Here is a 23,052-nt window from a genome sequence, read left to right as displayed (position 1 = left end):
CATTCATTTAAATGGAGGCCGTTTAATAAAGAGTCCACAAAGAGTCTGAAGTTCATTAAACATCAACATTTACAAACTGAGCACATTTTTAAACGGTTTCCGAGACCTGTAACCACATCAAGGGATGTTCATGAGCATTTTCTAAATTGGCATGTTCTTTTTCTCTATTTCCTGTATTTTAGTGTTTGGTCTCTTCTGCTAATGATAACAGGCGCTAACTTAAAGTCCCCATTTTGAATTGCCTACTTGTGTAATAGATAATTAAATCCCAGGAACCACAGAAAACTTTTTTTCCCGTCACTCTTACGTCTCTTTGTACGAGTGGCCTTCGGTCCGTCATCGCTGCACTTATCAATGGGAGGCCAGGACATTCAGCCTGGACCACAACACAGTGCCACTGGCAATCAAATAGTATCTCACCCACACACACACAGGATGTGATCATACTGCATCTTCCTGTGTTCAGTCACACGGAGGAAATCTGCTGACAGTTTCTTTTTCTATTTGGATTCTGTCAGCGTGATGGATCACTGGCATGTCATTCAACACTGAGTTTAAAAAGACAAGGAATAGCTTAGTTATGTATAAGGACTTAAGGGACAACTTTTACTTGCAGATCTTATTAATAAACTGTGTATTTTATGGATCAAACACAAAATATATAATATTTTTTCAATGGGTTAACATAATGCTCCAAGTCCTTACACTATTTACTCAATATTTTGATGTGTAATATTTTGGAAATAACTTTCAAATGTGTGATTTTGTTTTCTTAATGCTATTGTTTTTTGGTTGTGTGTGTATCTGTCCGTTCGTCCAGAGCTAATCTCGTATACTTCTGGATCTATCAGTCTAATATTTCGGTGTACATGTATGACTTTATGCACTCATGGGTGTGGTCATTCATACTTTTTGAATAACCTATGTCATCGGCTGTTTCATAGCAGAATTGACTGCTTACCCCTGGCTCCTCTTAACCGTTAGGCAAGGGGAGCGAGTCCTCCCAATTAATTCAGTAGCAAAAAGTATTAGTGGCAATTGGTCGGCAGAAAAACATGCTTAACTTACCAGTTTGGCCTTTTTCGTGGCTCGAAACTGTCATCCAATTTTAGTTTTGTTTTGAACCAGTGAAACTGCAAATTAATTCAATACAGATATGTTATGATGAAAATCCCAGTTTTTAATATTGACGCCATTTTGACGATACGGGAGCCATTTGAGTGAGATACAACACTTCATTGTAACGAAGGGAGACACACTTGGCTGAGATATTATTACATCTAATATTTCTATTCTTTATAAAAGGTACAATCAGTTTTGAAATGCATCATTTGTGTCACAGGTGAAAGCTCTAAACAGCAGCTCTAGGTAGTCTGGTCCTGTTTTTAGTAACACCTCTCATACAGATTTGTAAGCCTACATAATTGCAGCTTTACCTTTCCTGGCCACCGTACACATCCCTGTGCTGCTGTAACACCTGGATAATTCTATGTCTTTTATTTCAAAATAAAAGACCAACACATTTCAACTTTTAAAGCGTCTCGTACTGGATAAAGTTACCTTTAAAGTTGAATTCAGGGGTTTTGACTTGTATTCCTAAATATGAATAGGCAAAGTAATAGTTCATTAGGTTCAACACTCATGAACCACTTGGTCTTAAATATTTTAAATTAACATTAAATTATCTTTTAAATTAGACATTATTAAATAACCTGATTTTATGGAAAGCACTTAACATGCTGCTCTGTCAAATTCACCCTCAAAGTAGAGGAACCGTTTGTGTTAGTTCTAACACAACTTGTAAATCAAACATCCTGAACTGCTTTTACAGCCAACAGAATCAGATTAAATGTAGAAAAAGGAGAACAAATCTGGGTCCTACAACTGTAAAAGTGATTTTTTTAGGGGGGATGTGCTTTTCCAAACATAGCAGTTGATGTTGACTGTGTCCTCGATGCCTCAGGCTCTCCTGCCATCCTGCAGTGTTTCCACACCACAGCAGCAGCCAGGGTTCATTGCATGCTCATTTGCAAGACAAATTTTGAGCTGTGTGATCTATCTGTTCATCTGGTATGTATGTGAGATACAGAGGGACATAACTGCATTTGGACTGGGGTTTGTTAGTTTTTGAGGCACAGTGCTGATGTTTGAGTCTTGATTTGTTCATTTGTTGGCTGTTGGATGGAACAGCGTTGGTTTTTAGTGCTAAGGCTCCACTGTACTGGCAGTAACTTGAAGAAATGACTTCTGTCACACTGCAAACATACTATAGATTCAATATATTTGAATGCACCTTTTCATGCTGAGTACTGAATTTCAGAAAACTTATGTTTTACTAGTGGTGCTCTGTGAGAGCTGAACAGTTAGAAAGAGTAAATTTGCAAGTTTCACACGATACCGAACGCTTCAGCGAACACATATGCAAATGAACAAAGGGTTAGATAACCAGATAAAAAGTTCCTGCACAGTCTTCATCAGCTTTTCTCTCAGACATCTCTGTTACAAAGCAAACATTCTCCACTTTAAGCTTTTCACAACCAAACAATTGTACACTTGTGTTAAAGGTGACCTCTCCACACTATTTTCACTTTTTCCCGTTTCCCCCCAGGCTTGGCTCCTCCCCTTTCAGGAACTTTATGTCCTGTTTGTTAGGTCCCACCCAAAATGCCTCCCTTTACTGTTGGTTAGTCCTGTGCAGTATTTTGATTTGCTCCGTCTGCTCTCACCAGGATGTGGTGGTGGCAGCAGCAGTTGTAACTGTACAAGATCACAACGGACCCTGTTGCCGTGGTAATGGCAACACATTTTGCATAAAGGCCTCAGATTTGTTTGCCAGACCGTAAGCCCTAACTCGTCCTCCCTGATTTCTGCAGTGACTCCCCTCGGCACAACACAGGGGAAATCATGATCCCAGGTTTTAATTGTTAGTACATAGTATACAGTATGTCTTTTTTATAGATCCCATAGAGTGGTGCAGGAAGAAGACCAGAAACCTAGAAAGTAGTTTGCATTTCACAACTACTGGTCCCCTTTTTTTAGTTATATGCCTTAAGGCCCTGACACACCAGGCAGTCACCAGAGAACTCGCCGACGCTGACGCCGACTGTTGCGTCAGCGTGTTCTCCTGCGTCTTGGCCATGTGTCGCACTGGAACACACCGCAAAGACTTCAGCCGAGCACGTACGAACTGCGCATGCGTGAGTGGCAATAACTCTCCTTACCAGCAGGCGGCAGTAGTGTGTATTCGTCATGTTGAATCGGCCGTGCGTCAGCCATGAAAGGCCAAATAAGGCGTGTCACGGCCGACGGTGCGGGACACACCAAATTGAATTTGGACGACAGGGCACGCTTCGTCGTCCGACTAACGAAAACGGCCGATTTCGGCCTGGTGCGTCAGAGCCTTTAAAAAATATCTGTGGTCAACACAAACTTAAAGGTCCCCTATTATACCGTTTTTCATTACTTTATTATAGGTCTCAGATATACACAAAATATGTCTCTGAAGTGTTTGGCCTCAAAAAAACTAACAGATCATTGCAGCATCCCATAATCCCCTCTGTTTCAGCTCTGTTTCAAAAGTGCTGATTCTCTGTCTTTTACTTTGGATGAAAATAAGGAGCCACTCCCAATGCCTCTCTGATGCCCCTTTCACACCAACGCGGTTCCAGGGCCGGTTCGGAGCTGGAGATTGAAAAGCACCGATTTTTCCTGTTCACACTGCAGCGGAGCCGCCTCTAAGCTCCGGAATCCGGTTTGTTTCAAGCACCAAAAAGTTGTCGGTCTAGAAAGCAAGCACCGCATACGTCACGCTTACGTCGGAAGATCTGGGCTGTGTCCAAATAACACGCGACATCCGCCTTTCCGCCAGCCTCAACATGATCTGTGGAAATGACAGTGAGAATCATTTTTAATGTTATACCATAGTAATTAATGCTGCAAAGCTGGGTATTTTGAGCTTGGCGCATGCAGAGGCTAACAACAGCTAGCTCTAACGCCATCGAATAGGACTTATATTTACCTTCTTTCTCCTACGGAATCGTCGTTGAAGTTGATGATGATGATTGTGAAGAACTTTTGAATGTAGCATGTAACGAATGTAAAGTTGGTAGTAAAGTCGTCCCATTTCTTCCATTTTGTTTCGACAGAGCAAAACCAAAACGAGTAGCGCTTCAATGCAATCGGCCATTGTTGTTGTTGTCGATGTGAGGGGTTTCCGCGCGGTTTGGCTTTATGAAGAAGGCACGCAAACGGTTACGTCATGACGCAAACGGTTACGCAATGACGCAGCACCAGTCGAGCTCTGAGCGGTGTGAACAGAGCGGGAGCTGAACCGAAGAACCGGTTCCGAACCAGAAAAGCTCTAGCACGGAGCTAGAACGGGAAAAGCCTTGGTGTGAAAGGGTCATGAGAGATATTTGGTAACACAATGGTGCTCTAGGAGGAGATTCAGGTGATAAGGTGGGGGGGGGGGGGGGGGGGGGGGGGGTTAAAAATCGTTATGACATCATAAAGTGGACAAAATCTGATCAGCTCATTTTCAGATTTTATATAAATGGATCAGGACAAAAAGTGAGTTAATCTTTTTTCCTGAAACTTTCAGAATCTCTTTTACACAGAGGGGACACGTTGATGTATAAAATAAATGAAAAAGTGGATTTTGCATAATAGTTGACCTTTTAGAAATGTTCTATTTGTGGTCTGTGACAAAAAATACACGAGTAAACACACCTTACTTGAATATCGAATACTTCTATGTATCAACAGTGGTTGCTAACATCGACTAAATGAGACTACTAAACATCACAATGCGAACATTAGCCACCTTTAGCTTAGCGGTGGTGACATTAAGGTCAAGTGACCATGATGTTTGTTTGTAGCCTAAAGTTAGCTTTTTACTTCTGGAATTGCATGTACACTTCAAATATGGAGTCAAAGATGTATTAAAGACGTTTGTTTGCCACAGTTATTTTCTGCTATATTACCCAATGGACAAATCCCATTAGCTTTCTGCCTTGCGATGCTAACCTGGGTCGGCCTAGAAAAAATGTGTCATCATTGCCCCACTGGGAAAAAATTTAGAAAAAAGTATTGCCATCACTATCTTATATCAGCAATTGGTCCAATTGTACAAGTTCTGGCAGCGCTGCATCCTGTTGGTGTCAGATTTATAAGGCCCAGGTGATGATCTGATTTGCCTCGAGCAGCTTAATGTCCTAACAGGTTTGGTGTTTGAGGAAGGCGGTGTGTCTTCGTTAGAGCCGACACTTGTTTGTAGAAGTTAATCCAAAAGGCGTCTGGGTGTGGTAACAGTTGACTAAGTAATCAATCCCTTTTTACACAGTCCCGTATTAATCCCTGTATCCCATTCGACTCAACACAAGGTAAGGGCTGAGCAGCTACACTGACTGCATGTGTGCAAAGTTTGTTACAGTCCATCCAACAGTTTGGGCAATTTTGATTTTCTACTCAGATTAGTAGGCTAACCCTAACCCTAATCCTTCATCTGCTTTCCAGTCAACTCTCTGGGTTTATATTTGCATGCTGTTCCGTGTGTTATTTGAATGCAGCGTTACTCCATTTCACATCATCCCTGTAAGAGATTTTCACACAAGGCCGCTGTTAAATATTTTACATCCTGCTCTGACAGGAAAAGTGACAAAACACACAGAAAGAGGCGAACGCAGGAGTAAAAGTGTGTTTACAGATCTCATCCAGTCATTTTAGACAAACATGTATTCTGCCTTAAGGGTACAAAGATGTTATATTGGATTTCCCAATATTTGTCGTTATTCTAAAAGAAAAAACAAAGATCGGCAGACATTTCACCCTTTTATTCCAATTGAAAGCATTGAATAGCTCACACACATTGATCAGGCATACTTTAAATAAATTATGAAATAAAAGTATATTTAGCATTGACACATCTCCCACTCATCATGTAAACACATCTTTAAATGACCACTTGATATATTAACAGATACATTTTCATCAATCACTCAATTTCTTCATTATAAATGGCCTTCAATGAGGAATAAATATCATCTTATTTAATAGAAATGTACATATAGACACTGTTTTCCTTTTCATTTCATGCCGTGCTGACTCTCGTGATGTCGGCGAAGATCCACCTTTCGCTGGAAGCCCTTTGAACAAATGTCACACCCAAACGGTTTGAAGCCTGTGTGTTTTCTACTGTGTGTGATCAGGTTGGAGCTTTGGCTGAACGCTTTACCACACACCTGGCATTTGTGGGGTTTTTCACCTATAATAAAACACACAAAAACAACACAGTAAGAAATAATATCCAGTATCTTTGATTCATTCAAAATGGTGCTTGTATGAGTTTTCCCTCGAAAATGTTTGCAATAACAACTACGGGTGAAGAATCATGCCATTGTTCAGATTTGTCAAACATTTATTTGCAACAAATGTCACCAGCATAGACCTCCTTTCACAGAGCGCTGCGTGGAAGCAGGAACACCAGATATGCAAATCAACAGGATATTTGTTTAAGTTTCTTTTTCTGATTTATCAGTAGTTTTATTACTCTTGGAAACAATTCCTGCTTGCTGCACCTGGATAGCAGATAATAACATCCATGAACAGCTTCATATAAGGTCGCCTTTTGTCAAATGACTGTGACCTACCGGTGTGAATGTACGTGTGTTTCTTCATGTCAGACTTCTGGTGGAACCTCTTGCCGCAGTACTGGCAGGGGTACGGCCTCGTGTCCGAGTGGATGAGCAAGTGCGTGGACAGAGTGGAGGAGCGCTTGAAGGTTTTCCCGCACATCTTGCACTCAAAGCTTTTTTCCTGGTCAAAGAAGAAAGTAAAAGTGTTACACAGTTATCAACAAATAAAAAAGATGTGAGAAAAGAGAATTTTTCTCCAAGTTTATCGGTCACATTTAGACCAGCATAGAAAAGAAGTTCTTAATAGTACAAGAATAAAATGTAAATTTGAACACCAACAATATCTACTCAATAGACCTGTTGGTGGGAAAAGGTCGGGTTTTTTATATTGCGTAAAAACTAAACTATGGATTGAGTGAAATCAACTTTTACTAATGGGAATGTCTTGATTCTTTTTTCATATCATAACCATTTCTTCAGATGTATTAAGTCATGTTTAGTGCCAATAACTTAACAACTTGGGGAAAACCTTTAAAACTCAGAACTATGTCAGGTAAATGCAAAAGCAGCTTTTTCAAAAGGCACAACCCATCCATTTTACATTTTTAAAGATTTCAACTTTTCTCCTGGAACTGAAATATCTGCTTATTTTAACTTTCATAATGCCCTTCATATGTATTTACATCACTTATACATAATGTATGTGCCGCTATTGTCTACTGGATTTTATTGAATTTGATCCTTTTGTCAATAAACAAGAAGACAGACTTTAATTGAATAGCCCATTCAATTCAAGAAACTTTTAATATTTCATAGAGCTTTGGAGAGTCCCCATAGATTTACCTGGGAGTGGACATTCATGTGTTGCTCCAGGCTCACGGCGTGGCCGAAGGTTTTCCTGCAGATGCTGCATCCGAAAGGTCTCGTTCCACTGTGCGACCTCCTGACGTGAACCTCCAGTCCGTGGGGCGTTGAGAACACCTGAAACAGATAACATGGGAGTTGTTGTCTTAACTATTAACATCAACGCAGTCAGCTTCTTACTGGGATTACTTCATTGTTCATTGTTCAGGAGGTTTTTAGCGGGAGCCTCATTATCCACACGGGTCATCTCCACTCCAAAACAAACACTGTGATTAAATCAGGTACAAATATTAAAGTAGAGCTGTTCACATAAAAAATCTCTGTTTCTTTAGCAGTTGTTGCTCGGCTTGTTCGTGTGATAATTTCACATCAAGACGTTGAGGAGGTTTTTACTGGGAGCCGAATTAACCGCAGAGATCTCCACCTCTCTAAAACAACAAGACCAGGTGATAAATAAGTAAAGAACGGTAATGATAACATTTTAGTTTTTGTTGGTTGTTCTGGCTGTCTCCAACGTTTTCTCAGGTTGTTTCTTTGATAAGTTAAGAACCAGCAACCGATTACCATAATCCCTCATCCGGCTAAAATATACAATATCTTAAAACAACCAACATATTAAAAAAGTATCATAAACAAAACAAATACCCAGAGGTGATACGCCATCATCACAGAGACCAAATGAAATGGATTGTTATCTTGATTAGTTTCACTTGGTCGAAGTTGTTGAAAACTTTTGGTATAATGTAATGTGATACACACTTCAACAAAGATATTTATTAAATGAAAAGTACTGCAGCAATCTAACTGGAGCAGCTTGATGTTTTAACTGATGTCAACCTAAACATTTGCGTTTACAATCATGGAAATTGTTCATACAGTAACACTCAAGAATTCCTGTGTAAGAGTAATATGTAAAAAGTATTAGTTTTTTGGAAATTCAATCTTAACTTTTTGGCTCAAGTCAAGTTAAAAATATATTTGAAAAACACAAATTCCTCCAGCTCAGTGTAGGTTCTTGGTTAAACATAATTTCAATTTAAGTTGACATCACTAAAAAATATGCATTATTTATTTGTTTACCTTTCGGAGCATTTGTTTTTAGAGTGTATTTAGAACAGTTACATATTATAGTACGCACAGATGTGAGGCTGACCTACCTTTTCACAGGTGAGACAGTGGAAGGTGTTGGAGGTGGGGGAGTAGTGCGTGCTGCAGTCCAGAGGCTGCTGGGGCTGGGGGCTTCGGCTGATGTGGGACCCGTACAGGTTGCTGGCGTGCTGCAGCACCGTGGGGCTGAAGCTCATCTGACGAATCTTATAGGAGGGGGGCATCGGCTCCCAGGCGTACGGCGGCTTGTAGTAGGGAGGGAATCTGGCCATGTGAGGCTCTGAGGGAGAACACATACAGAAAATTGTCCATTTGAACGAAGGTTTTAAAGTCAAGTTAAAGTCAACTTTATTGTCAATCTTCCAGTTTGTGTGTACAGACAAAGAGATCGAAATACTGTTTCCCACAACCTGAATATAAAAAAAAATGTGTATAAAATATTAAAATATGTGTGCAAATATTTATAGATGTACACAGTCAAAGACACATTTTGCACACAGACCTAAATAAAAACACAGCAATCAATATATACAAAATAACAGTCCCTTCAATATTTTGAGAATGTACATTAGTGCAGATTGTCCATCGAATGTACAAAAATAAATATTAGTGCAAGATTGTCCATATCATGTGCATTATAGCAATATTGTAGCAGCGTAAAAAGTCAAACATTTTTATAAAATCTGAAGGAGATATATGCTTTTGCAGCTCACCGTTGAGGTAGTATGGCTGAGTGGGGGTCACAGGAGATCTGGTTGGTTCTGGGTAAGCAGGTAAGGGGCTTTCGAGCTTCACCTCCTCCTCAAAGGAGCAGGGGTCTGCAGGGGAAGACTGCTCCTCCGACTGAGGCCTGTCTTCAGAGTCTGTGCTCTGAGGCTCAGGTGGGGCATCTGCAAAACCACAATAAATAAAAGATTCAGGAGATTGAAAGGCTTTATTTGTCATAATGCAGAATAACTATATCATAGTTAATATTATAAGTCTCAGGGTCTTCCAACATTGCAACATAGAAGCTATAGAACATGAAATAAACATACATACAATAGTGAATTTGAAAAATATGTACATATAAAATGATAAAGATAAAGCAAAAAGTAAATGATAGTGTACAGTACAATAAATACTGAAAATGATATACTGTATAGGCCTATGGATATGTGAAATATATAACATGTAGGCCTATGTGCAACTAACAGTGTTATTGATTCAAATAAAGGAAAACCCTCAAATTGTGCATTTCATAAAACAATAAAACTCTGCAAGTCGTCACAATTTCTTAAATTGGTTAACTTCTATTCAGTATTTGACCATCATTAATAACATATGTAGGATTAGTGCATATCTCTTATACAATCTGCATTCAAATCGAAATTCATGCAAATATTTCAAACGTAGTGCTGCTTCAAAATAAAGACTTAAGGCAGTAGGCTACAAGAAGGCAGTTTCAATTTAATTAACCTAACCGTATTTCCAAACATATTTAGATAATTAAATGTTTTATTGCAGTAGCCTATTACCTGTTTGTAAGGGGGCCTTCGGCTCGTCTTCATATGACCGGTGAACATTAAAGGACGTGCACCTTTTGTTCTTCACCAGAAATGACCGCGGCATGTTGATCCTAAACGATACAAAATAATGTGCGACACAATTAGGATAAAAACAAAATTCACCATGGAAACCAAACAATATTGTTCAAAGTGAAACGTCACTAGCTTCATGTTTTTAAATCTAAGATATTCTGAATACAGTTATATTTATAATTTCAGTTACTTTTATATTTAATTTATGTTCCCAGTGGGATACTCAGCATAATGTCAAGTATGCCTATACGGTAAGTGAATATGCGTATCTTTCTTCTTATCAATAGAATAAAGTTTAATTAGTAGCTTAGTACTTGTTTGATATTCGTACGGCTTAAATTGTTATATTATTTGTTGAAATAGTATTACAAGTTGTACTAACTGTATTTAGAAGTTATTTTAGACTCACCGTTAACCAAGAAAGTTCCCGAGAAATCGGTGTAATAAAAAGTAATGTCCTTCTTCTTCCGTTGTAAGAAGCTAAGATGAGGGAAATTCGTCGCTAAAATCCTTTACTAAAAAGTCAGCAAAGCAAAGCAGTGTAAAACCATCACACTTGTTGCTCTCCCCTTTTCTCCCCTCCCTGATTTTCAATCAGATAATTTCGCAAGGGGAATCTGACTGTGGTTTCAACCAATGAAAAGGCCAACCTGCAGGTGCAAATTTGCGTAAAAAAACACAGGCCTTCTCTGTCCCTGAACAGTTAGCACATAAAACACCCAATGCTCCGGGGTAAAAGGAATATTATAAGGTAGGCCTACATGTTTAAAAAATAAAGTCAATAAATACTTTCTTCCAAAATAACCTTTTTTGTTTAAATTTAAGCTTAATTAGTTTGCCTTTTTGCTGAATTTAGAGAGAAATGTCCCCCGAAAAAACCCCAACTAAATCACTATTTATAAAAAAAATAAAAATAGGAAAAACAAAAACAAGATTTTACCGCTTGAAAATCCGACCAAATATTTCCACCACACACTGTTTGATTTACAGGATTTACTCTGAATCGTACTGTGTGTATGACTGTGTTGTGTGAAGGATTTAAATGCTCACATGAGACTGTAGCACCTCCAACGGTACACACACCAAACCAGTCCGGGAGACTGACAACGTTTACACTGCTGACTCTGTCTTTATTTGTTAAAGCCTGTCAGTATTCAGACATGACAGATTTCTTAGTTTGATGCTTCAGTGTCACGCATGTAAGTAACTTAACTAAAAGATATGTTGATATGATCAAATAGTTAAAAAATATTAGTAGGGTAAAAAAGTTTTCAGAAATTACTGTATTTATATTATATATTTATATGTAAATCTTGAAGAGCAAGTGGAAGACTGGATACACATTTTGAGGATTAGGATTTATATAAAAGAGGAGGTGCACGTGCGACATCTGGTGGACAAAGAGTGTCTTGACTCTTGAGACTTTAACTAGTATTAGCGATTTTCTTATATTTATAATATTTGATCTCTAAAATTGTTTTTAAAATGTATTTATAAATCATCTCTTCAGTCTATCAAACGTAACTTATTAATCCACATATATTTTGTTTCATCCTTTCTGTATGTAATACAAATCATTACAAAAATAAGAGTTTAGCTTATTTTTTCTGATTTAAAATGAATTTATTTGGCTGTTGTTATCATCAGGATGATATGAAACGCAATAGATCATTACAGTTTTGTAATATAACTTATCGTAGTTTAGGATAATGAAAAATAATGTTGTAAAATGAAATATATAAGAACATGATACAATACAAAAGAGAAAAGTCAGTAGCTCCTGTTGAACAAGTTTCAACAACACTTGTCACCACATTTTCAAGATGTTTGCATTTTGTATACCAGTTACATTCACTCTACCACCTTTAAAAAACGTACAAAAACTCACCTCTTCAATCTGTCTTTTAATGTGTGATTTTTGTTGTATTGCTTGATTTTAATGTGACTTTAACTATATGTATTTGTTGTTCTGTTCTTTTCACTATCTCTGTAAAGCAACTTTGAGCACCTGTAAAAGCGCTTACAAAGTAAATCTATTTTTATTATTATTATTATTACTACTACCTACTCCATCTTCCACAGTAAATGCCAGAATTACATTCAGTCAAGGTTTTGTAGGCTATGTTAATCTTTTGTTAGTTTTATTTATACTTTCCCGTTTATGCTCAACTGTATTAAGATGTACAAGTCAAATCTGATCTACTACAACTACTGTTCAATTTCAACAAGAGTCATGGCATACGTAATGACAATATTAAATATAATTCTACATACCTTTTATGGCCGAACATTGTTTGTAGATGTATTATTTATCTACATAAAGTAAAGGCAACAAAGGAATGTTAATATAATTGAGTTAGGCCCACTCTTGAGTTACAGTAAATATACGTTACTACAAAATCTAGTAAAAGTAATAGTGTGATTACACGTTATCACTTCTCCCCAATACTGTATGCATTTTGTCATTCATAACTTTATATTTAATTTTCTGGCGTTATTGGGCTTCAATGCTTATCCCACACTACCGAGACAAAAAAAACAGAAACAAAAATGTGCGTGTCTTCACATGTGGGTCAGTGTGTGTTCATTTAAAGATGAGTAATGGCAAAATATAAATATCATTGCTTACTTTTATAGCACAACATCGATGGTAGTTTCAGTAGCAAATGGCAAATAAGAAATACATGTATTTGAGATAAGATTACTGCAAATACTACGTGTTTGATTACATTTCATCATTTCCAAATACTGCATAGGCCCACATTTTACAATTCCTAACTACTCGATTTTTAAAATACATTTCTGGCGTCAATTGGCTTCCACAGCACAGTGATCTCACAACTACCTGGTAAAAAAAAAAATCTAATATGCGCGTGCGCTCTTCACATGTGGGTCACGCGAAACCGCATTACACACATTTCATCCTTCCACCAATGGGTGAGATGGGAAAAACAATCTTAGCTCTGCAACCTAGCGATTAATGTGTCGGGTTACGGAAGCTATTATAATTTAAGATTGACTTAATGTAGGTCAACATATTTTTTAGAGCTATTTTTAAGGTTTAATTAGTTGTAAAAGTCTCTCTTGCGACTTGCGGGGCGCTAACTTGTGGGATTAGTTTGTATGCAGCCCGACAGCGGAGGCAGACTACGGTGGGATGGGCTGTGAGGTGTTAAAGATGGCGGCGCCCTGTGGAGTGCAGCTACTCTAACAGGTAAACAGGTCCGATTATTTATGGTTTGTGTGTTTTTCTGAGAGTGAATATCAACGCATATGATTTGTTTTACTGTACACGGGGTGTTTGGCTTGCTTTTTGCCCGACAAAACACGGCTGACAGGCAAGATAAATCCCCGACCGAGTGGGTCGCTGCTCCCAGCTAACGTTAGCTCTCGCGCTGGGGCTGACTTGTTTTTGGAGAGACCCAGTGATGGATTTAGTAGACGTTGGTGCTATGATGTTTAATCGAGGTTATATCTGCGTTTTCTGCGGGGCTTGAATAGGTTATCTGTTCGCAGGAGAAAATATATATGCATATTTTTATAATCGGATAAAGTAAACCCAACCCTGCCCATTGTTCTCTGCGAGTTGTTTACGACAAGCAGCTAGTGGTCAGTCCTCCAGACCAGCGGTGCTCAGACCTGAGCCGGGCCGGGCTCTGAGGCTCTCTGTCCTGGCTTGTCCTGGCTCTGTCCCTGTCTCCTTATGCATGTCAGTACGACGTATTATAATGATGGCCTATTTGCTTAATGGTTTGCTCATTATGCATCAGAGTACAAATATTTGTCTTGCAGCATTCTGCACTTTACTTATTTTATATTTTGGTTGCAATCCCACTCTAATACACCAGTTTGTACCCCATGCTAATCATTAATATACTCTTGTTAGCATGTGTTCATTCAGTCGTCATTAAGCTTTCCTGCCACCATGGAGACAAAACGGTCCACTAGATTAATTGTTTGACCTTCTTGACCTCTCTGTCATATTATACTAAACTCACTGTCACCATGTGGCATGTCTGCCTGACATAGCTTTGTATAAGTTATGAAAACACTAAGATCTGAGTAGAAGGGCTCTCGCCAGTGTTTCAGAATACTGAGGTGATGAATTCAATGTCTGAACATAAACCTTAAATGTTTCTGAAATGTTCTTATTATGTAAAATCCTTTTATTTATTCAGCTTGTTTTCTGTATATTTGATTTCCTAAAGTCAGTTCCTAAGTTTTGTTATGGCTGGCATGATTTAAACTGGTGTATATAAAGGTTTTTTAAAATATTGATAGGATTCTAATATTGGCATTGAGTTCCATCGTTTTTGGTTGTTAAAACTTTCAAATACTGAATTATTGGGATACTTTAGGAACATTTGACAGATTACGGATCTAGCTGAAACATACAATTATTATTTTGAAGGCCTGAATGTAGTGAAGTGTCACTTTACTGAGCGTCGGATTAACAGAGGGAGCCTTTTTAGTTTTTTTTTTTAAGAAGTGAACTTCCCCCAGGAAGCACATTCCCTGAGAAATACCAGAGGCTCTCCTCAAAATCCCTGTGACCATTATAAGGCACTTGCAAGACTATTTTCTTGTTACCGTCAATTAGAAAAATACTTGTTTTCAATACCTCTCTTTTAAAAACATCTTCGTCTCTCAGTGCATCAGCGCTTAATGTCCACAGACGAAAGCGGCCTTGCAAGAACTTTTGTAAAAATAAGATGTGATCTGAATGAAGATGGATATCTGCGGATCTAAATTAAGTTTGGTGTAGAGTGAGGGTCTGTGGGGGTTCCAGGAAGTACAGACCTAACACTGTTTGTTTTGTTATTTAGCAAGGAGAAATTCAGATGATTCCCACCCACTCACTGTTGTTAATAGTTAGCTTATTATTGACCGGCCCGATACTGGAGGTTTTTAGTTTTATGATATGAACGAATTAATAGTTTTATTCTTGTGTCGGGCCATTTACACAATCCCCGTGGAATTCTTTAGACACATAAATCAACAACAAACCACACATTCTGCTAAGTAAACCCCCCAGCAACTAACAGCACAACATAGATCCCTCTTAAAAAGTATAATTACTTTACATATAATCCCCTACAAATAATGAGGTATGTAGTTTTGTAAGTTTTTGTTCTCCTACTAGTTAACTCTATTGCCAGTTTATGAGGTGCTAAGTTAGAATAGGTGCAGTCTTTTTTGTTTTTCACAAACATATTTGAAGTGGTGTCAATAAACCTGTATCGTCCTTTTGGAGCTTACCGTTTGGGATTCTATGGAATTGCACTGCGTTTTTAACCAAGAGGAGTTTCTATTATTTTGGCCACCATGTTTATGTTAATCACGGTAGACTTAGGCCCAATCCCAAACCACTCCCTCGACCCTACCCCTCCGTGACGGAGTGAACTCCGTCTGTAGCCACACTCGCAGCTCAACGAGGGTCCCTCCTGTCAGATGGAGGGAGTAAATACAGCAGCAAGCTTTGGGACGGCCTCCCCTCTCTCCGGCAGAAACAGGAAATGCCGTAACTGTATGTAACAACGGTTTCAAATCAGCATCTCTTAGACAAAAAATGTAAATTAATGACTCAAATAAAACTCAAAACATATTTAATTGTTACTTTTTTGCAAAGCTCTTTTAGTTTTAAACATGATGTTTATAAGCTTCTTAGTTTTTGCAACAGTCTGTAAATATACACAACTTTATAATAAAATGCACACATTTACCTTGTTCTAGACTAAACACAGATATGATCCTAAGTTAAAACATATGAGGTTGTTATCATTGCAGTTTATCAGTGGATGTTTGCTGGAACTACTTGTAAACAACGTGTTTCCTGACGGACACAAACAGCGTGACTCCGGTCAGGTAGAGACCGGTCTCAAGTCAGCACCGCTGCAGACTCGCTGTTTGAGGGCTTGATAGCCCACTCCCCCTCCACACCGCTCCACACTCGTTGCTTTGGAACAGCCCTCAATATGGCGGACCCTCCGCGTGAACTCGCAAACGGAGGGGTAGGGTGTATGGGGTAGGGTGTAGGGGGCGGTTTGGGAATGGGCCTAAATGTTCTGGAGGTAGTACAGGTTGTCCTTCAAGATTAGCGGTTCGATCCCAGCTTCTTGTCCCTATGTTTGCACGCGTAAATGGACGAGAGGCATGTTTCAAAGCACATATTCTGGCAATATAAAAAACAGTGCATCTACCATGTAATGTAATTCAAGGATAGTTCATGGTCTTTATCTGTATCATTATCACCATCAAGTAACTTGCAGACTCTCAATTAATCAATTAATCTGCTGAAAGAAAAGTAACTTAAACCAAATATTAAATGGATTAATGTTAAAGTTTCTAGCAACAACAAAAAAAAGCATTCTCAGATAAAATAAATTACTACTTTGAATATGATATGAATATCTTATGGACTTTGGACAGCTGGTTGGGTAGAACCAAACATCACATCAGTCTCTGGGAAGATGTGATGGCCATTTTTCCCCACAAATCAAATTATAACTATAGTTAAGCAAACAGGGACATATTTGGAACTTTTATTCCAGAATTGCACCACGATACTTGACCTTGTTCCTCCATGGTTTATTTTGGACACAAGTCGCCTAGTTCCTCTCTTCAAACATGCTGGAAAATGTTTTCACCGATAACATATTGAGTGTGGCTTTCACATTACTGTCTGTACTATTCAGTGTGTGGCAAAAAACCCCACCATGCAGCACATGTGTGTACATTTGACCGGCAAAATGATCAACGTTCATCCATGGTCACCAGTCATGGCCGATCAACTCAAAACCTGCCACCATTGGCTGATCGATTGGTGCATTGTTAAAAGTAATTACCATTCGTTAATCTGTACTGACAATTATTGTAAGATGTGCTCAAACCCCTGTTTAGTCCAACTTCAAATTCCCCTAGTTCCTTTCATCTCCTGCAGTAAGTAGATAAAAGGAATCGGCCGTTTGCTTCCTGAAAATGGCTCTTAGGATCTTGAAAATCATTCCTTCACAAGGACTGAGCAGGCTGTGTGTGTCTTTTTATGAAACAGTTTTAAAGCATTCACCCAGGACAGGAGAAAAGGAGGCTGGTGGTAAACAACTTGCACACAGCCAAATGTAATTCCAGTGTGTAAATGGAAGTGCTCAGGCCGCATAAAGCTCCTTTGTGTCTTTGAGTTCACACTCGGTGCGATTCGTGTTTGTGCCACAGACGGACCTGTTCTTTCGCAAGACGCTAACTCGCAGGGTGAAAAAAACCGGCGCGTTCAAATCCACTCTCTGCACACAGACTGCCAACCCTGTGACTGAGCAGCTAATTGATAACAGGGTGGCAATCGCGCCGTGACCTCTTCTGTGAATCAACGAACAGGAGCGCGTTGAGAAGAACTAGAGAGGCCCGAGGACATTTATATTGTCATGTTTCCACCCAGAGGGCAGTGTTTTTATCCGACATATGACTTCAGTGGAATATCTACCCATCCCACGCTCCAGATTAGCTCTTGTTGTTTTCCTGGTAGCATGTGACTGTGTTGAAAAGATTGAATACTCCGCGATAATGGGACAGTTTGTCAGATTCATCCTCTCGCGTGTCGAGGGCCAAACGCGATTTTAAGAGCTGATGAGATGTCTGCTGCTGATTCATTCATCTCGTGTTTAGGGAATAAGCTGCTGGTGCACCCTCGCGATGATGACCTGCCTATCAGGATTATTTATGCCTGTTTTTTTCAGATGGAGATTTGCAATGCTCCCCTGGCCTCCTTTGCTGTGACTCAGCGTTCTGCCTAAATGTATCATAAGCTAATAATCTGAAATGGTAAACACATTAGGCAAGTCAATTATTGGTATCATTTAGATGTCTAATTTAGGCTAGGTTCTTGAAATAAACTGAACATTCACAGAAGTGGTAGGAAAGAGAGGATTTTAATTAAAAACAAAAACCTATAGAACACTTTACAGGAAAGGGAAAACCCCAAAGAGCATAATAGGGCCCCTTCAACTTGTACTTTGTACTAAATTGTATAACTTTTGAGGTTTGGGTCTTGCCTTTTTGTTAAAAAGTCTTCTGCGAAAAGGGGCGTCTTTTAATTTGAAATGAATACAATGAAGACCATTAACATGCACAAAACCCTATGTAACACATGACTACACTGAAGGGAAAATCCCCCAAAACCACCAATGATGTAATGTGTGTGTGTGTGGCTGTGACATGTTTAATGCAAATTAAAACCGTTATATTGGGAATGTGATAGTGATAAACTGAAGCCTTAACCAATTGCTATATCCCTACTTTAGTGAATTACAAATTTGTCATTATAATTGGCAAGCTAGTGCTGATGCTAAAGTCTAACGTTCATTGCTTCTTTTGCAGTTAATTTTAATTTATGGCCAACACACAGCCTGCACAACTTGTTTTCGGGTGTCTGGAGCACGACATTATAGCCTCTTATTCAGCTGCAGCAGAAAATTAGGTTTAGACCCCGTTTACACGAGAACAAAACGGGTTGGATCCGCATAGTTTCTCTTGCGTATAGCCCTTACATTTACACGAGGCCGTAACAAAACGATAGAAACGGACCCCACAAACGATAACGGGTCCCAAGGTGGATAGATTTGCAAACAAAACGCTCTGGGGGGTCAAACGGCTCCGTGTAATCGCTTCTATACGATCATTTCCCGATAGATGAAGCCATAGCCCCGCCTCTCCCCACCTCTGCTGCTCACTGCTGTAGCATGGTCAGTAGGGTTGTAACGGTATACGTACCCATACCAAAATTATTCGGTACGGGTCCTTCAGTTCAGTACACGTGTGTACCGAACGAATATAACGTTAAACGTAAAAAATTGAGAACGTGAACAACTTTTTGGAAGTAATCTCAGGTGCTGCGTCGCAGCATTCAGAGTAATTTGCTCACATTGGGTTCAACGCGTCATAGAGCGACTAAGTAATTTCATTGGATGAGAGGCATACTATGAGAGCTGGTCAGAGGGATGCTTTCAAATTTAGTCAGTAATTTGAGGAACTGTCGAACGCAGATAAAGTTGAGCTCGAAAATCCTCCAGCATCATTGAAGTCTCCGGGTTGGGAACATTTATTTTGGTTTCGCAATTACGTAGAAGGATGACGGACAAAGACAGGTGTACCGAACCAAAGCTGTTTGTCGGCATTGTTCAACTAAAATTGGTTACGCGGCTGGCAATACATCAAACTTGCCACTCATTTGAAAAGGCATCACCCGAACGTGAATATCACCGGTACCAAAAGAAAAAAGACTGAAGTGCAAACCCAACTCCCGCTAGCATTTAAGCCTCCACCACTCGCAAAAAGTTCAGACCGAGCCAAAGCTATTACAAACGCCAAATATCCTTATGTTGCCATAATAATAATAATAGATTTAATTTGTTAGCGCTCTTACAGGTGCTCAAAGACGCTTTACAGATAATAGTGAAGAGAAAAGAAAAGAGAAGAAAGGAACAAAAAATAAATATATAGTTAAAGTTAAAGTCAAATAATACAAAAACAATCACACATTAAAAGCCAGATTGAAGAGGTGAGTTTTTTGAAGGTGGTGAGGTCGGTGCAGTCTCTGATGGGTTGTGGGAGTGAGTTCCAGAGGGAGGGGGCAGCGACGGAGAAGGCTCTGTCCCCCTAGGTCCGGTGATTTGTGCGGGTGGGGATGGATAGGTGGTTGGCTTCTGATGAGCGGAGACAGCGGGAAGGGGTGTGGTGGTGCAGCAGGTCTGTGAGGTAGGGGGGGGGCCTGATTGTTGAGGGCTTTGTGAGTAATGAGGAGGACTTTGAAGTGGATTCTTTGACGGACGGGGAGCCAGTGGAGGTTCTGGAGGATGGGAGTGATGTGGTCTCGGGAGCGGGTGTGGGTGAGGAGGCGGGCAGCTGAGTTCTGGATATGTTGAAGTTTATTGAGGAGGTTGGATGGTATGCCATAGAGGATGCTATTGCAGTAGTCGAGTCGTGAAGTGATGAATGCATGAATCATGGTTTCAGCAGCAGAGGAGGAGAGTGATGGGCGGAGGCGGGCAATGTTTTTGAGGTGTAAAAAGGCGGTCCTGGTAATGTGATTTATGTGGTGGTTGAATTTGAGCTGACTGTCGAAAATGACTCCGAGGTAGCGGATGTGAGGGGGGGGAGATAGAGTGTGGCTGTCAATGGTGAAGTTGAAATTCTGGATGTCTTTGATACGGGATGGGGGGGATGATGATGATGTCTGATTTGGCACTGTTCAGTTGGAGATAGTTTGTTTGCATCCATGCTTTTATTTCTGAGAGACAGTTGGTGAGAGTGGAGTGTGTTGTGGGGGTGATGGTTTTTGTTGAATGTTAGCAAAGCGCTACCTGGCTGTATCTGCTACCTCTGTCCCTACCAATCGTGAATATTCACAGTCTAATAATAATTAAAAACCCAAAACTAATAGTTTATGTTTCGTGAGTACTAGTACAGTACAGTGAAAAAAGATTCTGCTGTACCGAACCGAACCTTGACCAAAAAACCGAGCTATGTACCAAACCGAAATGTTTGTGAACCGTTATACCCCTAATGGTCAGTAGCTACTGCTAGTGCTACTGCTATGGGCTCAGAACAGTCTCATAATACACACATGCACACAGAAGGATTCACACTTGTATTTCATGATCCGCAAAAGGATTCACACTTGTATTTCCGGATCCATTGTGTTTTTCAATGCACACACAAATGTGTTCCGTTTCATATACATGTAAATAAAATCAAAATACTGAAAAAGGTTTTACAGATGTATTTTTCATCCTCACATATTTGTTTTCCGTTTAAAACCTCTGAACCTGCAAACACAAACCGCTTTCTGTGCATGGATCGCTGTGCATTCGTGTGTGGGTTTTTTGAGACTCCCCTGACGGTCAGCCGATTCGTACTTGTAATTTTTTCTATCTATAGACAATCAGATGTCTCCTCAATTCTAAGCCAATCACATGAGCGCGCCCCCATGAGGGTAGATTGCTTGCGTTCATGACGTAGCGCTTCATGTAGGCCTACGCATTTTGCGCAGTCCTGAGCTGACTGGTCCATGGAGCCTGCCTGCAGGCGCTAATCTCAGGACACCTCCACTCTCAGTACATTGCCTTTCCGAACAGGAAATGCACGCAAATACACGCCTTTATATTATTATGGTTCAGCGCCACTTTCCGAACCATTGATGAATGCTTGTGTGTACACAAAAACGGCAGGCAAAACCGTTTTAAATGTGTGTTTCAATACAGCTGCTTTATTTATGTCTGTATGAAGTTGTTGTGAGTGTGGAGGGAGCAGCTACAGGTTAGCTTAGCCTAATCGATCAGTGCACTACAAAGCCAGTGCTAGACAGTGAACTGTCTACGGGGGGAGCCCCGCCGGTCATTACAGGCCGATATTCAATCTAAATAGTTTGAGCAGTGCTCTCTATAAAGGCCGATCAGGAGAGCTGGATCTGATCGATATGGACATAAACGCGAGTGAAGTATAACCGGACGCGAGAGAGAGATCTGATCAGCTGCTGAGTCTGACGGCGACACGCAGCTCTGCATGATCACCTGAAGCTCCACCCTCTGTTTAGCGAGCTGACCGGACAGCGCAAAATGTGTATATGTGTCATGAATGCAAGAAATCATACCCTGGTGGGGGCGCGCTCATGTGATTGGCTTAGAATGAAGGAGACATCTGATTGGCTATAGATAGAAAACATTTAAAGTACGAATCGGGTGAGCGTCAGGGGAGTCTCAAAAAACCCACACACGAATGCACAGCGATCCGTGCACAGAAAGCGGTTTGTGTTTGCAGGTTCAGAGGTTTTAAACGGAAAACAAATATGTGAGGATGAAAAATACATCTGTAAAACCTTTTTCAGTATTTGGATTTTATTTACATGTATATGAAACGGTACACATTTGTCTGTGCATTGAAAAACACAAGTGTGGATCCGGAAATACAAGTGTGAATCATTTTGCGGATCATGAAATACAAGTTTGATTCCTTCTGTGTGCATGTGTGTATTATGAGACTGTTCTGAGCCCATATGCTACTGACCATGCTACAGATGTTAGTGCAAAATCTACAGCTCCTCTACCACAACCATCAGCAACAAGTGGACATGGAGAATTACATGAACTACCACATGTTACTAAATCCACCGGAGCATAAACAGAAAGACAACCATGGCATGGCATGGCAACCATGCTCCGGGGTCTTCTTCGCTGCTTTTGGTCTATTTTGTGGCGAAAGTTACAGCGCCAGTTACAGGCCCGGCATATGTACTACAGCGTGTCCAGCGTTCTCGTGTGAACAGACACGTCAAATGAAACGAATACGTGTGAACGGAAGACGTTTTTGAAAACGCATACTGTGCATAAACGCAAACGTTCCTGTGTGAGCAGCACCTTTATTTATGCAGGGACGTTTCAGAGCAGTGCTTTTTTTTTTCACGACCTGTTTACACTCACAGTTTTCGCACATTCACACCTGAGAGTGGCCCAGCACTTCCACTGTTTGCATCTGAGCTTCTCCAGTTAGGCATTTGGGGGCTAAGGGCTTTACTGAAGGATAAAGGTGGTGAGAAGGTACTGCTTTCACTTGACAAAGATACAACATTGCAATTCATGAAAACAGTCCTGGTGTTTCTAGTATCTTTTTGAAACAATAGAAAGACCGACTATATCATGTAAAAATACCCTCTGTTTATTATACAACAGAATTCAGTAACACTAAAATGTGTGAGTCCTCATAGCAAAGCCATTCTGTTCATGAGTATTAAAACTAGGGATGGGAATTGAAAGCATATTCGACCCCCAAAAAAACGGTTAACCGAAATGTACATATCCTATAAAAAAGAAAAAAGTATTGAA

The 23,052-nt window shown here is 39.9% G+C and overlaps 2 protein-coding genes across 3 annotated transcripts in view; one reads left to right on the top strand and one right to left on the bottom strand.

Annotated features, from left to right (window-relative positions):
- Positions 1 to 5,816: 5,816 nt before the first annotated feature.
- Positions 5,817 to 11,272, bottom strand: gfi1b (growth factor independent 1B transcription repressor). Its single transcript, XM_079660541.1, has 7 exons — positions 10,593 to 11,272; positions 10,121 to 10,221; positions 9,317 to 9,493; positions 8,654 to 8,883; positions 7,476 to 7,613; positions 6,648 to 6,813; positions 5,817 to 6,262 (listed from the first exon to the last, which is right to left on the bottom strand). Exons 2-7 carry the CDS (start codon positions 10,212 to 10,214, stop codon positions 6,084 to 6,086), a joined length of 984 nt encoding a protein of 327 aa, XP_079516667.1. The 5' UTR covers positions 10,215 to 10,221; positions 10,593 to 11,272; the 3' UTR covers positions 5,817 to 6,083.
- Positions 11,273 to 13,138: 1,866 nt separating this feature from the next.
- The window catches only part of tsc1b (TSC complex subunit 1b), a 40,117-nt gene continuing 30,203 nt past the window's right edge, over positions 13,139 to 23,052 (top strand). Inside the window, exon 1 of one of the 2 annotated variants that reach the window (XM_079658754.1) lies at positions 13,139 to 13,397. The gene's annotated coding sequence lies outside the window, so the exon portion shown is untranslated. The remainder of the gene's footprint in view (positions 13,398 to 23,052) is intronic. The other variant, XM_079658753.1, reaches the window with a different exon arrangement.

The sequence above is a fragment of the Notothenia rossii genome (assembly GCF_949606895.1).
Source record: "Notothenia rossii genome assembly, chromosome: 11".
Classification (NCBI taxonomy): Eukaryota; Metazoa; Chordata; class Actinopteri; order Perciformes; family Nototheniidae; genus Notothenia; species Notothenia rossii.
This window is presented reverse-complemented; position numbering and strand designations above follow the sequence as displayed.

Coding starts and splice junctions, on each gene's coding strand:
- gfi1b (XM_079660541.1), bottom strand. CDS start 10,214: ATGCCGCGGTCATTTCTGGTGAAGAACAAAAGGTGCACGTCCTTTAAT. Junction 7,614..8,653: donor ACTGTCTCACCTGTGAAAAG/GTAGGTCAGCCT, acceptor TATCTGTTTCAG/GTGTTCTCAACGCCCCACGG. Junction 6,263..6,647: donor ACACACGTACATTCACACCG/GTAGGTCACAGT, acceptor GTTTTATTATAG/GTGAAAAACCCCACAAATGC.